An 18,379-nucleotide genomic window follows, 5' to 3' on the forward strand; every position below is an offset into this window, starting at 1 on the left:
CTTAGGACGAGTATGGAGAGGGACAAACTGCCCAAGAGCTTGTGCTTCATATTCATTATAACCCTTAGATTTCTGTCTGGTTGCCATCTATGGTCCAGGTTTATCATGGGTTTGGAAGTGGCTTTCCAGGACGGCTCAGCTGCTGTCACCTGAGCAAGGGGGACAGGTCCTCTGTGCCATTGACCCCATTGTTCTCTCCTGACACAGGGGAACAGGTTCCCTCCTGCCTCTGTTGGGAGCAGCTCTTCACCAGCCGGCAGGACTTCCTGCTAAAAGCCTTTTTAATGGCTGGAGGCTCCCATTTCCCTGGAGGGCAGTGCAGCCAAGGGGAACAGAGAGCAGGCCAGCTCCCGAGGCTGAGAGCCCCTGGGAGCAACTGGGAGAAGCCTTTTGGAGGGGCTGGCATGGCTGAACTTGCTGCAAGGGCCTCACCTGCTCTTTGACCCTTTCAGGCCTGCTTCCCGAGGAGCTGAGGAGCCTGCTGGAGGAGGCAAAGGAAATGAAGTGGCCCTTTGTGCCGGAGAGGTGGCAGTACAAACAAGAGCTGGGCCCAGAAGACAAAACAAACCTGCAAGATATGATCAGCGCCAGGCTGCCTGACTTGCTGGTATGAAGTTCAACACAGCTGTGGTGCTCGGGGGCTTTCACAGGGCACTCCTGGGTCTGTCTCCACTAAGGTGATGCTTCCCTCTTCCCTGAAGAGCTGGCATTACAATAACACTAAAATGCCAAGTGTTCACATAGTGGTTTTTAAAAAAACTCTACTTTGACAAGAATGCTGTGGCTTTGTTTAATTTTGCTCTGCAGGTTGGTCGTGAGGATCACCAGTTTTAGCAGGGCTTGCACAATTCCTCACCTGCTCTTCTTCCAATAAAATTACATGGCAGAATCCTTTGAGGACCAAAGCTGGCCAAAACCTAGGCAGGATAGGCAAGGATTCAATGTGATTTCTCCTGTGAGAAATTTCTCCTGGGTAAGGAGCTGCATAATCCCAATGGTCCTTGGGGATCCCATCCCTTAAGGTGATGAGATTAAGCTCAAAGATTAGAAAGTGGCAATAAGTGTGGATTGCTTTTTGCTTTTCTGATTTTCCTGGAGGCACGTCAGGCATGTGGCAAATAGAGGACGCCTTTTTTCCATGGCAAATGCAATATCTGGGCTAAGGGCTATCCCTTTGCCAGGACAAGAATAAAGGTGAGGTTTGTCAATTTTGCGGGGGGGGGGGGGTTATGTTCCTGTGGCACATGTCTGAAGCCAACACCATCCCATTCCTGCCTGTTGTTAACTCCAAGGTGGCCAGGAGGTCTCACCTGCCCTAGAGAGTTGGGCCTCAGTAGCTGCCAAAGCAGCTTTTCTTTGGGAACAGCTTTGATTCCTCTGTGGAGCAGTGAGAAGCTCAGCAAAGCCACTGCAGGGCTGGGAAGTGGCAGCCCCGGCGTCCCCAGGTCCTCGCAGGGCTCCTGGATTTCCCCGGGGAGGGCGGGAGGGGAGTGGCTGCTCTCTCTCGGGTATTTGTTTTCTCTCTCCCTTTGGTGTGTGTGGCCTCAGACAGAAATTTATGGCGGAGGTTGACCTCCTTTACAATCGCAGCTCAGCTCCCTGTAACTTGGGAGCGTTTGTGAGCTCCCTCCCGGGATAAACACCTGCAGCCAGCTCCCCGAGAGACCTGGCTAGATGGGAGATTAATGTGGCTCTAATAGCGGGGCAGTGTTTGCAGCATTATGCCCTCTCCCCAGGTAGATGGGTCTTTTCTGGGATGATACCAATTATTTATTGCTGAAACATCTGTTGATAACTGCAGCTGCCCTTGTTAAACAAAGCCTATCGTGGGGTCAGGGACTATAGGGACCTCAAATCCTCCTCCGTGCTAGTTTTGGGCTATTCACCCACACCCCCTGAAGTCCATTGGCTGCCGTTGTCTCCAGTGTTTCATCCTGTGGTGGAAAATACTTTGTAAACGTTGTGCTGCCTTCGCCCATGTGCTTTGAAGTATTATTTCATCTTCATCGGTAATTTATATTCCAGCACCATTGTACCATGGGAAAAAGGGAAAACCTTTTTTGTTTTCCATTTAATTGTAGATAGACTGACATTTTGACCTGTATTATTAGTATTAGTCAGGAAAAGGGATTTTTTTTTTCCCCCTTCATCCATTCCTTCTCCCCCTTCTTTTTTATTTTAAATAAAATTTCAAGGCAGAGCAAAGGCTGCCTCAGTTCTTTGAATAAAAAGCTGGGGGGAAAATGAGGCTGAAGAGAAGTGATTACAGTGTGATGAGGAAAGATAAAAGTCTGAGCAACTTTTTTTTCTTCTTTTTTTCTTTTTTTGGCATGAGGGATAGAAGGATAATTTAATTCCCCAAAGGACAAAAAAAAAAAAAAATTAGCCTTTATCGATTTATTGTTCGGAAAAAGAAAAGAAAAAAACCCTTTAAAAATTTCCCCTCTCTGTTTATTTTAATTTGCCATGCTTAGAATAAGTTCATAAACCGTGATTCATTACATTTAAGAAGCGCTTTGAGATGGGTGAATGAAAGGCGCTTCATTACCATAACACACTGGCGCTGCTGCAGCAGCCAGCGCTGGCTGCCGCCGCTCTCCCGAGCACGGCTCGCTCTGGGAGGGGGCTCAAAAGCTCCATGAGACCGGCGCAGGGAGTAAGAGGATTAGGCTGCGGCTTCAAGGCTTTGCCTCGGCCTTCTCGAGCTTTTAAAAAAGGTGGGACCCGCCTTGCCGGCTCGTCAGGAAGGCAGAGCCACCTTCTTCGAGTGCTCTCCTTCTTCTTTGCTGGGGGATGCTCAGCTCCCCTCTGCATCCCAGGGAAGGTGCCGGGTTTGGTTTGAATTTTGAGGTTTTTTTTCTTTTTCCTGCCGGGATTCACCACCCCAAGGCCACCACAGTTCGGCAAGTTCAGCGTGCTGGGGTTTTCCATGATTTCCTGACAAGTTCCAGCCAGCTAGCCAAGCTCTTCCTGCAGCCCCTGTGATGGGAATCTAAGGCCCAAAGGGTGATAGCCAGCATCTGTGTCCAAAGCCAAAACTGGGAAACATTGGGATTTTATTTTTTTAACAAGGCAAAACAAAGTCAGAATTGTCCCAGATCCTTGCTGGCAGGGATGAGGAAGGAAGGATTTTTTTTTCCTCCGTGAATACCAGGTGTGCTGTGGGGTTTGGAATGGGGCTGCAGATCCCCAAGGGAGGCTGCCAGGGCTGCCCTTCCCGCAGGTCTTGGCTTTCCCAAGAGATGGAATTAGCCTAATGCTCGGGGAGCAGCCAATAGAGGGCAACATGCCCATATCCACGGAAGCTTTGATCCCAAAAAACCTGCTGTGCCTTCAGCTGAAGGATGATTCTAGGCACACACGTAGTTCTCTTGTGGGATGATTCATGCTACATTAATATTTGAAGGGTTTTTTCTTCCCTTTTTAATTTTTTTTTTTTTTTTTGCCCACCATAGTGATGCTGTGGGGCTTTGCTTCATTTTTATCACACCTCTCAGTAATTCCTGCCTCCATGCATGGTGCAGGATCTGCTGGGATGGGCACGATGGGAACACAACAGGAAAAGCCTTCAGGAGTGGGGCTGCTCTGGTCCTTCTGCAGGGAGCTGCGCAGGCTGGCTCCATGATCCCTGCTGTGGATGGGGGAGCTCGGATCCGGCCCTGCTGGCACGGGATCTCCTGGGATTTAACGGGAATATTGAAAAGAGTGGAAAATAAGGCCCTGCAGCCCTTGGCTAATTAGGTGCTGATGGATTGCCATTAGGGAGCCCATTCCAAGGGGCTGTGCCCTAACTGTAGGTGTGTGTGTGGCATGAGGAGCTGGGAGCCTTTGGAAAAAGAGCTAAAGCTGGGGGCTGAGGGTTTCGTTTTCTCCTCCTCCTAACGGTGGGTGTGGTGACAGGAGAATTAAAGCCCTAAATCGTAGCCCTGGGATCTCGGTTGTTAAGGCTGACCTTTTGCTACCTGCCTCCTTTAGAGCTCTTCTTGGGTGATCCCAGTGAAACGGAGTGCGATGTGAGGGATGAATTCCAGCCGGGAATCGGGAATCGCGGCACCCCAGCCTCCCGGGGGCTTTGTAAGTGAGAAGTGTCAGAGATGAGGTGCGGGCAGGAGAGCTGCAGCTCCCCAGGGTGACTGCCCTGGTGCTGCGGAGCACTCTGCCTTCTGCTGCCTGTGTGGCAAAACTACAGCAGAATTTGTGTGGACCCTAAAAATTTTTTAGGGAAGCTGTATCCTGGGTTTGTGTAGGGCTGTCACTTCACTTTGCTCATGGGTAGGATTTACTCCTGCCAGAGGCAGCTTTTTGGAGTATTTACAACTTTAAATGTGTTTCCTCAAGTGCATCGATGTTTTGAGGACTCAGGGAAGAGTCTCTCATATTTTTAGATGCTGCTAATGGTCTTGCAGTTGCTCCCTCAGGGCGGTTCTGCGGCTGGTTTTGCTATATTGAAGTATTAAAATATCTCCTTTTAATGTGCCACAATAGTTTATAAGTGGTCCAGAACAAGCCAGGTCCACGAAACGATTGTGGCACCTCTGTATCTTTGGTATTAATCAAGAGCAGGAACCCTGCGTGTGGCCATGGTGCCCCAAATCCCTGCTGCCCTGTTGGATATGAGATCCCCCAGGACCCCCCTTCAAGCAGCTTCCTGGGCACTTTAAGAGTTCTCCTTCTGTCCTCATCACAAAATGCTGCTGTTCTTTTGCCTTGAGGGAATCAGGAGTTATTCCCAGTCTTGGACTTGGTGAAGCAATGTAAGGCTGGCTGTACAAGCTGCCCCGGTCTGTGGTGTTTTGAGCTGCCCCTAATGGTCCTGACGCTGCTGCCTTTGAATTCCCAACTCTCCTCTGCCTGCAGGATGAATAACTTGAGGCATTTAACAGGTTCAGGGCAGGGGAGAATCCCCATCTGCTCTGAGCCAAGAGGGAAGTGTCCAGGAGCTGCCCGGACCTTCAGCCTGCAGCAATCCAGTGTGTGGCTGTCCCGTGTGTCAGCCCGCACCTCCAGCCATGCTTTCCCCTGCCATCCCCGGCGTGGTGGGAGGCTTAATTCCCTGCTGCTTGTGGAGTGGGCTCTGATTGCCAGCTGAAAGGCAGGCACTGATAGAGCAGTCCCACTCGGTGACAGCAGCTTTGGTCTCCGGGAAGGACGGGCTTTGCTGGCGGCGCGTGGGCAAGAGGGGGAAAGGCTCCGGCCCCATCCATCGGCGCTGTGCCTCTGTGTTTAATCTGACAGGGGAAAGAAAACCGGGCAATTTGTTAGGGTTCAGTGGAGTGCTAACTAGGAGCAGCTCCTGGGAGAGGACTGGAGCACCTGGAAGCACGTGTGTGCCTCCGACGCTCCTGCCTTGTGCACGGAATTAGAAATTCTTTGCCGGCCCCTCTCAGTTTGGTGGCTTTTTAAAAAGGTTTTAAAGCTCGGCTCCGGTCGCAAGTGAAACTAGGGCTGAACCGGTCTGAGACGAGCGGGTATCGGCAAACACAGGAGTCCAGAGCACCCACAGAACTGCGGGGAAGCTGAAAATTAAATCTTTCTTTCCCCTGCTTTTAATCACGCTGTTTGTAGAGGCGTTTTTCCAAAGGGGATCCTCCAGAGCCCGCAGGCTGTGGAGGAGGGCTTGCCTCTGGGATCTTGGCTTTATAAAGAGGGCCGAGAGAGTGGATTAAATCAATATTTCATTTATTTGGGCTTGTAATTCCTCTTACATCAGCTGCCACATAAAGATTTCCCCCCATTTCCTTCCCCTCCTCCTCATCCTCATTTACTATGCACCAATAATTTCCCTTTGACGCTTTCCTGCCCGTCCTAGTGCCAGATGGCCCCGGTTCTGAGCTTCTCCCCTCTCTTGGGAGCGGCCCCCATTGTCAGCGCGGAGGAGGCGTCGTGGCTTTGAACCCAAAGCCGGGACCCAAACTTCAGCGCCATTAAGAAGTTACCCCCTCGCTAAAGGCTGCTTTGCATTTCCCCCAATGGTCCCTGTATAGAAATCTGGAGCAAATTTAATTCCCCCGCCACCTGATTCCACTTCCCAGCCGCGGCCAGCTTCCCTTTGTGTCATAAACTCAATTAGGCAGATCCATTTCACGTCGCGGGCACAGATGTGAAAACAAAGTGCGCGCGTACCTCGCTCTTCCCCCACCTCCTCTCTCTCTAAAGCGACAGAGAAAGTGAGTAAATCTCCCCTGTCCTGCTTGGGATGGAGCAGGCTGAGGCATCCCGGGAGCCAGAAGGGGTTCGCAGGCTCTGGGAGCCGCTGTCCCGGCTGATCCCGGAGCGATGCTCCGGGAGGGCTCCCCGGAGGTGCTGAGGAATTCCGCAGCCACACGAGCTGGCAGGCAATGAAAGGAGCGGGGGTTCGCTCCTCGCTGTCCCCGCTCGGCACGGGGAGGGGACAGCGCTGACACCGAGCCGTGGCGCGGTGTGCCACACAGCATGCCTCCCAAAAAAAGAAAAAAAGAAAGAAAAAAATAGCCCCGTTTCTCCCCCTGGCTTGACTTTTCTACATTTTGCGTCCATTTGGGTTTGGAGAGGGACACAAGAGGTTTCGGCATTGAGCGGGGAGTTAAATTATGCAGCTGCGAGACTGCCAAGCCCTTCAGAATGGGATGCTTCGTTTAGATTTTCCACAATGCTATTGAAGTGCTTATTTTCCTCCTGAAGAGACACAAACAGATGCAAACTTCTGTAAACACTTTAGAAATGAATTCAGTGAGTTTGGCCTCTCAGCAGTGCTCAATAGCTGACAGAAAAATGTCTAATTAGTGCAAGTGGAAATAATAGGGCCACTTGGATTCCTTCCATCCTCCTCCAAGTCTACTCTTCCTAGGAACTCAAAGGCCCTTTTGTTTGGTAGGTCACCCTCTCTCAGGCTTTTGTGCTCCGATCTATTAAAGGAAGAAGGGGAGGAAAAAAAAATAGATTAGGCGATGCTCTGTGCTTAAATATATGGCCTGTTGATGAGCATTTGGAATGGCTGGTTCGCAGTGTCAGTTTACAGGTGCTTGGATAGGGGGATTCCTCCATTGTTGGCCGGAGCAGGCGGAGTTGTGCCTGCCGGAGCTTCAGGAATCCTTTTCAAGTGCCATCCTCTCAGAAAATCTAACTGGGGCTGAGGGGGAAAAAAAAAAGATAAAGGAAAAGAAGAAAATTTGTACAAATCTGCCTTGCCCTAGTGCCATGCCCGTAGCGGGCCGTGCCTGGGCCCGCATTTCATGGGAAATGACCGGGTTTTGGCAAATGTCCCCAGCTGTGCACCTGTGATGAGGCTGTGTGTGTCCCGTGGCTGTCTTTGCTGGCCTCCTGTCCTGCTAGGGGCAAGGATCTCAGGAATTCTGACAATTCCCCATGTGGGTGCTGCTGTGGGCATGCAGGAGAGTCCATCGGCACTTAGGAGTCATTAAGGATGACCTGCAGGGGAAAAACATTGGATTCCCGGCCTGTTTGCCTGTTTGGGGTGTACAGAGGAGTGGGTGGCCTGAGCTCCGAGTGGGACAATGGCTACAGTGACCATTTCCAGCCTTCCCAGTCTCACCCCCCTCCCTTTTCACCTAATTGCTGCTGGGCATGACTTAAATCCATTAGCAGACCACCAAATTCTGCAGTTCCAAATATCACACAATTAAGAACAAAAAAATCAAGAATTGTATCTACAACTCAAACAAAATAAACAGCTGGCACCTCTGTATCCTAAACGTGAAAATGAGGAACAGGGTCGGTGAAGCTGAACATTTTCCAGCGCTCCTGAGGCTGCCTGTGGATTTTTTGGTTTTTTTTTTTTTCCCAGGCTTTTCTGAAGGCCTCCATCGTGGTCCGGGACAGCAGCACGGCCACGGCCGTGGTGTTCCTGCTGGACCGCTTCCTGTACTGGCTGGACGCCTCCGGGCGGCTCCTGCGGCTGGCCAAGGGGCTGCACCGCCTGCATCCCGCCGCTCCCATCAGCCCGCAGCTGCTCATCCGCCAGGCTCGCCTCGCCGTCAACGCAGGTACCGCTCTCCTCAGCCCCACTTGACTCGGGAGGGGACACTCGGTGCCCTCTCTGGCAGTGACACGCCGGCGGTGCCACCTCTGCGAGCGCGCTTCCCGCTGCCGGCCCCCTTGAGCCCTGCCCGGCTCCTCTCAGTAGCACAAAGGGGCCGGTGTAAAGGGTTTCGGAGCCAAAAGAGGGAGAGAAAGTTGTGAAAGGGTGTGGGAAATACTAATTGGGGCTTTTGTCCCTTAACAAATCTTCCCTGCTGGTTTCAAACGGGGATATCTGAATTGCTGTACTCCTGAGCAAGGGCCTCGAGAAAAGGAAATTAGAATCCTGGCATTTTCTCTCCACTGTCCCAGCTGCTTTTTATTTTTCACTAGGGCCACTTGACTATGCCAACAATGGAGGTTGCAACTCCTCCAGGAAAAAAAAAGTAAAATTCCATCATTCCTGTAACATGGACAGCACCTGAAGGATTTTTAACACATCTTCCTGTGGCTGTGCTTTCCACGGAGAGTCCTTAATGAGTTTCCAAAGCCCACGTTTCCTTGGGGCAGAATCCAGCAGCATTGCTGCTGAAGGAAGCAGGCTAGACTACTTTCTTCTGGGGGGTGGGAATAAGAGCTGGGAATCCCGACAATCTTCCAGGAATGGATGATGTGTAAAATAAATAAATAAATACATTCGCAATTTCATGTCAATGCACAACCACATGAAACATGCATGTGGGGCATGTGGGGCACCTGCATTTCTGGCTACAGACAGCAGCAGTTCTATGTGCAGGTGATATCTGATTAGCATTTTTATTCACCTTGTGCCACAATACATTTTTATGTTCATTTTCTATCTTTTTTTTTCCTTTAATTTTCAATCAGGTAAACTTTTAAAAGCTGAATATATCCTGAGCAGCCTGATTAATGACAACGGAGCAACGGGTATGTGTAAATTTATTTTCCAATTTCATACTTGCAATTTTGGTATGATTCTTGATCCCAGTTTTAACAGTTAAACCAGCCTTGAATAAGCCAAACCAATCCCAGTAGTGACTCCTTACATCACACTTCTCTTTCCTTCACCATTCCCTCCTAAGATGTGGGAACATTATTTTTGAAATTTCTTTAATTCATCCTTGTATACTTTCAATTGGGTGGGAAAATATCCTGAGTGGAGAAGTTTAACCTGTGGAGCAATTTCAAGGAACAGAGTGATGGAGGAAACTCAGGCAACTCTATCCCCTCAAAAATCCAGATTGCTGGAGTAGTGTTCAGCCTGATCTTACAGACTAAATTCCCACTGATCTCACAGACTAAATAAATACTTTATGTTTTATTTCCCTTTCTTCAGGGTTTCTTTAGTGGGTATGTTCAGGTTGCTGTATGACTGTGAAAATTGAAGCAGTTCAGGGTTCTGTTGGTCTGTTTTCCCTGGGAAGCTGAGATTCTCCCATGGAAAGGGCCTCCATGCAAGGAGGAGGATCCTGGCACTTTGCTGGGATTCAGGTAACCCTTGGAGGCTGAGAGTGACAGGAATATTTTTCATTCTGTGCTGAGTTCTCCCACCTCTCCTGCAGGAACCTGGCGATACGCCGAGGAGAGCGATCGGGTTCTTGTTCAGGCAGTCTGCCTGCAAATCAGGGGACAGATCCTCCAAAAGCTTGGTAAGGCTCTCTTCTGGAAGCTTCCAATCAAGGTTTCCCCCGGGCTTTTTTCCCCTTTAAAATGGTACACTGGGCACATGTCAGAATTTTGGCTGGTGGTGAACACCCTGTGCCCATAACAGAGGCACAGAGGATGGGAGGTTGCACACCCATCTCTTTGCAGCAAGGTCCTGGAGCCACGTGCCAAGGAAGCATTTTGCAGGAGTTGTCATTTTATTACTAATCTCACCTGAAGCCAAGGAACAATCTGAAATGTTCCCTTACTCCCTGTGCCACTCCCTGTGTGTCCCAAATTCACTATTCCCAAAGGCAGGCAGTAGTTTTATCACAAGGACATCCCGGCAATGTCCTCTCTCAACACAAGAAAATCCCTCATTTTCAGCAGGATGGGCTTTTGTATTCGGGGTTTGGCACTTGAGGTAACAGCCTTAATTTTGTGCTTTTGGTTTGGGACACCAAATCTTCCATGACCGTGGAGCTGAAGTCTTTTATGAGGACAAAATGGGTGTTCATGCACAGCCAAAAGCTGAAGGAAGCTCATAAATGATCTGAGTCACTGAAGCAGAACGTGCCATGGCATGGTTTTATCCTGTCCTCAGGACCCAAGGTGTGAAATAATCTGTGGAAATGCATCCCTGGCAGTCCCTGCTCAGTGCCTGTTTTCTGGTTTATTCCAGGGATGTGGTTTGAGGCAGCAGAGTTGGTCTGGGCTTCCATCGTGGGATACTTCCAGCTTCCCCAGCCAGATAAAAAGGTAGCATCTCCTTTCCACTCTGCATCCCCAGTGCAGCTTAGCTTTTGTTTCCCTCTGTGCCACACCTGGGCCAGGGTTAACAGGCAGCACAAAGTCTGTATTCCGCGTTGTTTCCGCGTGCATGCACCGCCTCACCCGCGCTTCCTTTCCTGCAGGGGGATGAAAGCAATACTCCTCATTAAGCAGAGCCATCTGAACTGAAACCATCCCTGAGGATGCCTCTGGTGCCTCCAACAAGGACAGCTTAATTCCAGAGAGCAGCCACAGATTTTAGCTGTTTCTTAGGATTAGAGCACTTTTTTTTCCCCCTGAGCATGTCTGTGGTGGGTGATGGATTCCCCTGGCCCTGCAGGACCTGAGCAGCTCGCAGAGCCCCCCTGCCTGTCCCTGGCACCTTTGTGAGGCTGGGCAGCACTCATCCTCCACTGGAGATGGAGCAGCAGTCACACCATGTGTCCATAGCTAAACAGGAATGTCAGCCTGAGCCTGCCAAGTCCCAGGGTGATGCTTGGAGGGGGTTCGTAATTGGAGCCCAGCACAAGATATCCCACAAACCCAGACCTTGTCACCTCTTGTCTGCCATGTCTTAAATCCTGACCTCTAGCTCAGAATGTGTCTGTGTTGTCCATTTCAGTGGCAGCAGGGGGTTCTGCAGTGAATTTTGGGAAAGCATACCTGAGTTTCTTAATTATTTGGCCAGGCAAGCCCTTAGGTGGCATTAAGTCTTCCAGATTACTGCACTTCCTTGCAAGTGAAATTAATAAAACCATACCAAGATGGCATCTCTGGATTTCTTAGCCATGCTTCTCTTTGGATCTTTTTTGTGTCTTTGTTGCTTGTTTTTCTGGTGTGTTTTACACAGCAGAGCAGCAAAATTCAAAATAAAGGGGGGAAAAACACCCACTATGAAAATCTTTAATTTCTCTTTCAGGGAATTGCCACATCCTTGGGTATTATGGCAGACATCTTTGCTTCCATGGATGAGCAGGATTATGCACGCTTCAAAACCAGTTCTGACATTGACCTGGTGAGACTTGGTTTGGGCTTTGTGTGTGGGGGTGCTTCAGGTGGTCTCAAATTCACCCACACATTTCCTCTCCCGTGCTGAGAGGGCTGAAGAAACTTCCATTGCTGCCAGTGAAAAAGCTCAGTAGCAGCTAGATGGGAGAATGCCTACCTTCAGGAAAATGAACATTTAATTAAGAGTATGTTATAAAGTGTATATATTTAGAATATTTATAGAGTCGAAAGTGCTGTATCTGTGGTGAACCATAGCAAAAAGGGTCCTGCGGAGACAGACCAGGCTCTTGTTTAGGATGTGATTGTCCCTGCCTACCAGGCCCCATATATTTGGAAATAAAGTCCTTGACTTGAGGTTTTTTCCTCATGTTTGGGGGTTTTTTTCTTTCATCAGAGCCTCCTGCAGGAGTTCAACCACCGCTTGTTGTCGGCGGCCGAGGCCTGCAAGCTGGCAGCTGCCTACAGCCAGTACACCCCCCTGTTTGTCCTCACGGCCGTGGTGAGTGTGGCTCCTCCCTCTGGAAGTGGGATTTGTGCAGGGGAAGAGCCCAGGCTGCTCAGTTTGGCTCTGACATGGCTTTCTTGCAGTGCATCACACAGGGTGTCTGTGTTGAGGGTTGGGCTGGTTACATGGGGTATACATTGAGGGAAAGCTGTCCCCAGAGTGGGGATGGGCTTTCAAGCCCTGGGAGTGCTGCTTCTCCTAGAAGTACAGCTGTATTTCAAAAGATAAAAAAAGAGGAAGTTTATCTCCTCCAGGAAACAGCAGCAGGAGGTTAGAGCCGAGCTTTGCTTCAAATTGTGTAAGGGAAAGAAATGTGTTTTTAATTCCCCCATTCCTCTTTGATCCCCTCCCAGAACATCCGTGGGATGTGTCTGCTGTCCTACAGCCACTCCAAGGACTGTCCCCCAGAAAAGAGAGAGTTCTACTTGTCTGAAGCCAAAGAATCCTTTGAGGTGGGGCTCCTGACCAAGGAGGAGCAGAGTGCCATCACCAGCAAGCAGGAGCTGCACAGTTTCATCAAAGCCGCCTTCTGCCTGGCCACCGTGCACCGCTGGCTCCATGGGGAGAGCCAGCAGCTCCAGCAGGTCACCCAGCTGTGCAGGGAAGCCCTGGGGAAGCTGCACTCCTACAGCAACTCCTTCCCAGAGGAGGAAGATAAGGGGATGCTTGCCAGAGAGATCATGTCTCTGGTTGCATCCGTGAAGAGGTGCCTACGGGTGGGAGGCTTCCCGAATTCTGATGCCAGGTCTTACGTCCCAGACAGTTACAAAGGCCCGGTACAAAAACCTGTCCTGCAAGGCAAAGCCAGCTTTGAGAAAATCCTTGCCAAGCATTCCCAGCACCACCTGTCAGTGTGCCAAGTGTTTGAAAAAACTTGCAGGATTCATAAAACCACGCCGGGAGAGATCCAGGTGGGAGCTTGTATCACAACCCTGAGAACAGAGACCAAAACCATGGACACCGTGTGTACTGCTGAAGACACAGCTCACCAGAGGAGTGGTGCTGTGAAAATCCTGAGCTCACCAACAGCAGGAAGCAGCTTAGAGGGACTCAGTGGCCAAAGAATTCAAGACATTGGCTCTGGAGTGATGAAAATTTCCTTCGAAGAAGAGATGGAGCCATTAGAAATTAAAATAAACAGCGGAAAAGATGGTTTCAGCAGAGGGGAAGGCAGGAGCCAAAGCACTACTTCTGAGAACTCTTGGTGCAAGCTGTCCAAATGCAGTTACTCTACCAGCTGGGAGGAGCTGAGTTGTAATAGCAGCAGAGAGTCTCTCAGGGAGGGGCAGCAAGGGGAGAAGGGCTCAGTGGAGGAGCAGTGCTGTACCACAGAACTCGATGGAAGCAGCCAGGACACGCCCTTGTGCTCGTTGCCTCCCAGAGCCTGGCATCCCGCTCCTCAGGAGCCCCTCCGTGGCTCTGGGCGCTCTCCTCGGCATTCCTTAGAGGGGTGTGCCCCTCGAGCAGGGAGGATGGTGGAGAAGGAGCCTCTCTGCGGAGAAGAGCTGTGGGAGGGAAGACAGCGTGGAAGGAGCTCCTCCGAAGAGAAAGCAAAGGGCTCAAACAACGAGTTTCCTTCCCTCTCCATCTCCTACTCTGTTCCTACAGGGCAGGAGGAGGAGGAGAAGTCCTTTTCCTGTGCGGAGCTGAGCTGCAGGACCAAGGACAGCAGCAGGGAGGGAAGCATCGGTGGCTTTGAGCGGCTCCACCCGGGAGAACCTGCAGACAGCACCGAGGATCCCTCGTTTGAGGCACAGCCCCCCCAGGACAGGGGCCCTTCTGTACCATCAACAAACATAGGGCTGAAAGTGAGCAGTGACTCCTCTTTGACTGGCTGGGTGAGGAAATCTGCCGTGCTGGGGAACAGATCTCCCCAGCTGCCTCAAGTTGACACCCAGGCAGAAACAGTGGATGACACTGAATTTGAGCTCGTCAGCATGGGACACTTGGTAAAGGATTATCCTGCAGCACTGGCTCCAAAGCATGAAGCAACTCCCAGTGTGCCAGCAGCTTTGCCCTCCCTGGGAAAGATATCCACAACCAAGCCCTTCGAATGTGCCACTACAGAGGAAGATGAAGAGAAGCCTCAGGATGTGGTGGGCAGCAGGGGACAGTCCAGCTCCTCTCTGAGTTCAGGGATCACATCAGCACCTTTGGCCACGAGCTGCCCTGCAGGTTTAGTGCCAAGGGGAGGTGGCTTTGCCTTCACACCTGGCAGAGTGAAGGAAGAGATCCTGGATGCTCGCTTTCTGAGGGATGATGATTACAGGCAGCTCCTGGCAGGGGTGGAGCATAACTGGCTTGTCCAGAGACTGATGCCTACTGGGATCTTTAGGAGCAAAGAGCTTCACAAAGCATACTGTGAGTTCCTACAGAGCAACCTGTGCCTCCACAGAGAGCAAGTTTGACTCAATATTTTAGTCAGGATTTAATTTTTTATTGCATTTTACCCCATTACTTGAGTTTAGATTCCACATGCCATCCCTGAAATCTGTCTAATATAATGAGCATTAAGTTAATCCTAACTAACAGCCAGTCCTCAGCACAGGCTGAGAGCAACCCTGTGGATTTCTCCCTTTTATCTGTGGTGTTTTCTTTTTTTATAGCTGCTCTTCTTCTGAAATACTCCAAGAAATCGGGGCTGTGGACAGGCCAGGAGACAGCTGTGTTCATTGGGGACTACCTGAACGTGGCCAAGGAAGGCAAGCAGAGAAGTGCCTTTTGGATACACTTCCTGCACCAAGAAGAAAGCCTGGGAAGGTATGGGCCCAGCAGATTTCTGAAACAGAGTGTTCATCAGTGCTGCTTATTTGTAAATATGGATGAAAACTGTCTGGTAAGATTTGCTTATTTAAAGTATTCAGCAGGAATACTTTATGGCTTTCCCAAATGTGCTGGACATTTTGGCAATCTTTCCCATCACTGCATGGAACTCTAGCTTTTAATTCCCAGGAAGGAAAAGCTGCTTTACTGTTGTCCTCTAACAGTTAATGCAGAGTTCAGATCATTGCTAGGAGTAGCTTATGAATTATTATGGATGGAGAACAATATTTTAATACCTGTGAGTCAGGTCTCCCTTCAGAGTTAAGAAGAGTTGAGTTTCAACATTCCAGTGTTATCCCCCATCCCAGGATTTGATGGATAATTTTTCACCTCTGTGAGATGGAAAATAAAAGAATTCCACCCAGTTTTAATCACAGCCATTTTAAATGCATCACCCACAGGTGGACTTGTCTCTGACATGTTCTGCTTTGCAGTGATGCTTCTGTAGCACAGCACCCAGAGCAAACACCTCTCCAACTCTTCTCCCTTTGTTCAGGTATGTTGGGAAGGAATACAAAGAGGAGAAAGGACTCCTCCATCATTTCAGTGACGTGGAGAGACAGATGACAGCCCAGTACTACGTGACAGAGTTCAACAAGAGGCTGTATGAGCAGAAGGTCCCTACCCAAATCTTTTACATCCCCTCCGCAGTGCTCCTGGTAAGAGCTGTGCGCTGAGCAATCCCAAGGACCTGAGGAGGAAAAGTGTCTTGGGTCAGGTATAGCAGCAATGGGGCTGTCTCCTTTCAGATTCTGGAAGACAGAACCATTAAAGGCTGTGTGAGTGTGGAGCCCTACATCCTGGGGGAGTTTGTGAAGCTGTCCAACAACACCAGGGTGGTGAAGAATGAGTACAAAGCCACGGAGTACGGTCTGGCTTACGGCCACTTCTGCTACGAGTTCTCCAAGGGAACTGACGTGGTCGTCGACCTTCAAGGTGTGTGACAGTGATGTTTATGCCTCTCACACTCAGCTCCTGGCCCACAGGGTCTTTGGGGCATTCATTTGGTTAAAATTCATTGTGTGTCTCATAGGGGTCTGAGTGGAAACTGGGAATCACTGAGGGGACATGAAGGGCCATGCCAGGCAGAGTCCTGAGGGTGCTAATACAAAGGCTATGGTGTTTATCAAGATAAACAAGATATCAACATGTGCCATTTCTTCCACAGGTTGGGTGACAGGTAACGGGAAAGGCCTCATCTACCTCACAGACCCCCAGATTCACTCTCTCAACAGCAAAGACTCACGCTCCAACTTTGGGAAGAAAGGAATTTACTACTTTTTTAATGATCAACACGTGGAGTGCAACGAGATCTGTAGCTGCCTGTCCTTGACAAGGCCCTCTGTGGAGCTGCTGGCCTAGACTGGCACAGGTCAGTCCACAGAATGACCTCTGAGCTGGACACTGCTTTACCCCAGACATCTCTGGGAGCAGCTTGTCCAGCCAGTCAGTGAAAAGCTGCCTTCATTTCCCATTCTCCTCTTCCCCTGGAGCCCCCATGTCCCTCTGCCCCCAAGCACTGGGATCCTTTCTTTGGGGAGATTTTCTCGATGAGAAAGGGGGCACAGCATCAAAGTTCCACACAAAGATGGGTCCCTAACAGACTTTGCTTTAACAACACCATCCCCTTTTGTTTCTGCAGCCAGCAGAGGTTTTTAGGCTTTTGTCCTCGCGTTTTAGCAAAGCTATTGTTTTCTAGGTGATGTTTGTGCCGAGTTGTTTGGAAAGATGCCCTATCCCTGGGCCAACTGATTAGAACTAGGTGTAAAGAGGGAGAAGGAAGAAGGGAAAAAAAAATTAAATCTCTTTATTATGGTGCATAAACCTTCAGTCTTGGGGAGCTGCGCAGCTGCGCGGGGAGAAAAATGCATTGAAAAATATAATGCCAGTGTGAATAATCCTTTCCCGGGCGCTGCTCGCAGACTGCTCCAGCTTTGTCAGGTGAACTTGAACCGGGCCATCAGATTTGCGGCCGTTCCCATTGCACACTGTCTGTCACCCCGGGGCATTCACCATCTTGCCTGTTGTTAAGAGCCAGCAAACAATCCATCATTGAGCTGGGCAGTCGCCGGCTGACACGGCGGTGAAATCGGCATGTGACGGGACACTCGGCCCCAGTGTCTCGCAGATTAAAGTGATACATGGAAGCTCACGTGTTACTGGGAAGATTAAGCCCGTTATCTTGTTGTGCAGCCAATAAAGGCCGGCCTTGTCCTCGCTCGGCAGTGGGGAAATGCTGGCTTTAACTAAGTGACGAACCCGCATAGCTCCGTGCTCCGGCCGGCGAGCGCAGCCGGGCTCCGGGGGGCGAACAAAGCTAGTCAGCGAGATCCCGGGAATTCACGGGCGGCAGAGATGCTGCCTTAAAGCCTCTCTGCAGAAGCTTTCCCTGCTCTGTAGGGACAATTAAAACCAAAACAAAACCTCTCGGACACTCCCTGCACATTCAAAGTGTCCTAATGCGCTGCCAGCAGACAGCACACGCAGTTTTGGGAGCCCTGAGCAGTCATGCGTTTTCCAGTCCTTCCTGCTCAAAGGAAGGAAAAGAAAATTTATTTAGACATACTTCTGAATAAATTCATCCCTATGGGATTTTAATATTTTGATTTCTTCCTAAGATTTCCACCTGGCAGCTTATTTCTTTTGTTGGTTTTTAGGAGACATTTTGCCACCTCAGCCAAAGTTATGGCTACTCACAAGTAAAAGTTAGGGTCGAGGATCAGCTTGTTCAGTTCCCTGCTAAAACAGACATGGAATCATATTCTACTGGTCTTACTCTTCACAGGATTGGGCACAATTTCAGATGTATCAAGCACTCTCTCTTCATCCGGGGCTGGGATACTGGAAATCATGGATTTACAACCTCACTGCCTGAAGAACTGGGGCTCCTCATGAACATGGTTCCAAACACATGGAGTTTAAGTTATTGGCTGCTATTTGTGATATAAATAGGGGGTTCTTGAGGAAACAAGTAGTTGACTCTGAGGATGGAGAATTGAATATTTTGGCTGTAAATTTCATCTTAGAGCTACTGACAAAAAAAAAAAAAAAGCTGCTATTTCCTCTGGTTTCAGAATAAAGTAATTTGAACTAACTGAGAATATCGGGAATATTTTGTCTTTTTTAAATTAGAAACTGGAAGTTTTTATTGGAGATCCAGTGGTTTGTGTTAAATAACTTGCTACAGAGATGCTTTTTGGGCTTGATTAATTGTAGTACTCTCCAAATTCCAACCTAAGTACTCGGAATAACCATTGAGGGCCAGGCAGTACAAAAGGAGTGGAGCTGTGCCGTGCTGGGACAGTGAAATATGAGATGTAGGGACGTCACGCTTGAGGAAACATGAAACATTTTTTCCTGTCACCTAAACTCCAGGACTTGAGTGTAAGGACTTGTGTAAGTGCTGCTGCAAGTCAGGCTTGCTCAAAGAGCTTTTTCCTCCTTCCCTTTCTGCAGGTATCCAGGTGAAAGGCAGAGTCTTGTTGGCTGTGTTGTGCCTGAGCATCCAAATTAGTCAATCTGATATCCAGGGAACAAGCTGATGCAACCAAAGCCTGCTAACAGGTAGAGTGATTTTCTCACTCATTTGCCAGGAACTGGAGCACTTCGGGGAATTTCTCCTAGAAAAGTTGCAGTGGGAAGGGATCCCAA

At 49.6% G+C, this 18,379-nt stretch overlaps 1 protein-coding gene across 3 annotated transcripts in view; it reads left to right on the forward strand.

Moving 5' to 3' along the window:
- ALPK1 (alpha kinase 1) overlaps positions 1–18,379 on the forward strand; it is a 33,091-nt gene extending 14,712 nt beyond the window's left edge. For 2 of the 3 annotated variants that reach the window (XM_030238914.2, XM_018913271.3), the window contains exons 3-15: positions 453–607; positions 7,784–7,982; positions 8,845–8,904; positions 9,540–9,626; positions 10,304–10,380; positions 11,312–11,407; positions 11,795–11,899; positions 12,259–14,266; positions 14,512–14,665; positions 15,225–15,387; positions 15,478–15,664; positions 15,897–16,100; positions 17,514–17,822. In XM_030238914.2, the coding sequence (XP_030094774.2) occupies positions 453–607; positions 7,784–7,982; positions 8,845–8,904; positions 9,540–9,626; positions 10,304–10,380; positions 11,312–11,407; positions 11,795–11,899; positions 12,259–14,266; positions 14,512–14,665; positions 15,225–15,387; positions 15,478–15,664; positions 15,897–16,090 (3,485 nt within the window). In that variant the 3' untranslated portion in view covers positions 16,091–16,100; positions 17,514–17,822. Of the gene's footprint in view, positions 1–452; positions 608–7,783; positions 7,983–8,844; positions 8,905–9,539; positions 9,627–10,303; positions 10,381–11,311; positions 11,408–11,794; positions 11,900–12,258; positions 14,267–14,511; positions 14,666–15,224; positions 15,388–15,477; positions 15,665–15,896; positions 16,101–17,513; positions 17,823–18,184 lie in introns of those variants that run through there. The other variant, XM_018913272.3, reaches the window with a different exon arrangement.

The sequence above is a fragment of the Serinus canaria genome, chromosome 4 (assembly GCF_022539315.1).
Source record: "Serinus canaria isolate serCan28SL12 chromosome 4, serCan2020, whole genome shotgun sequence".
NCBI classification, from domain to species: Eukaryota; Metazoa; Chordata; class Aves; order Passeriformes; family Fringillidae; genus Serinus; species Serinus canaria.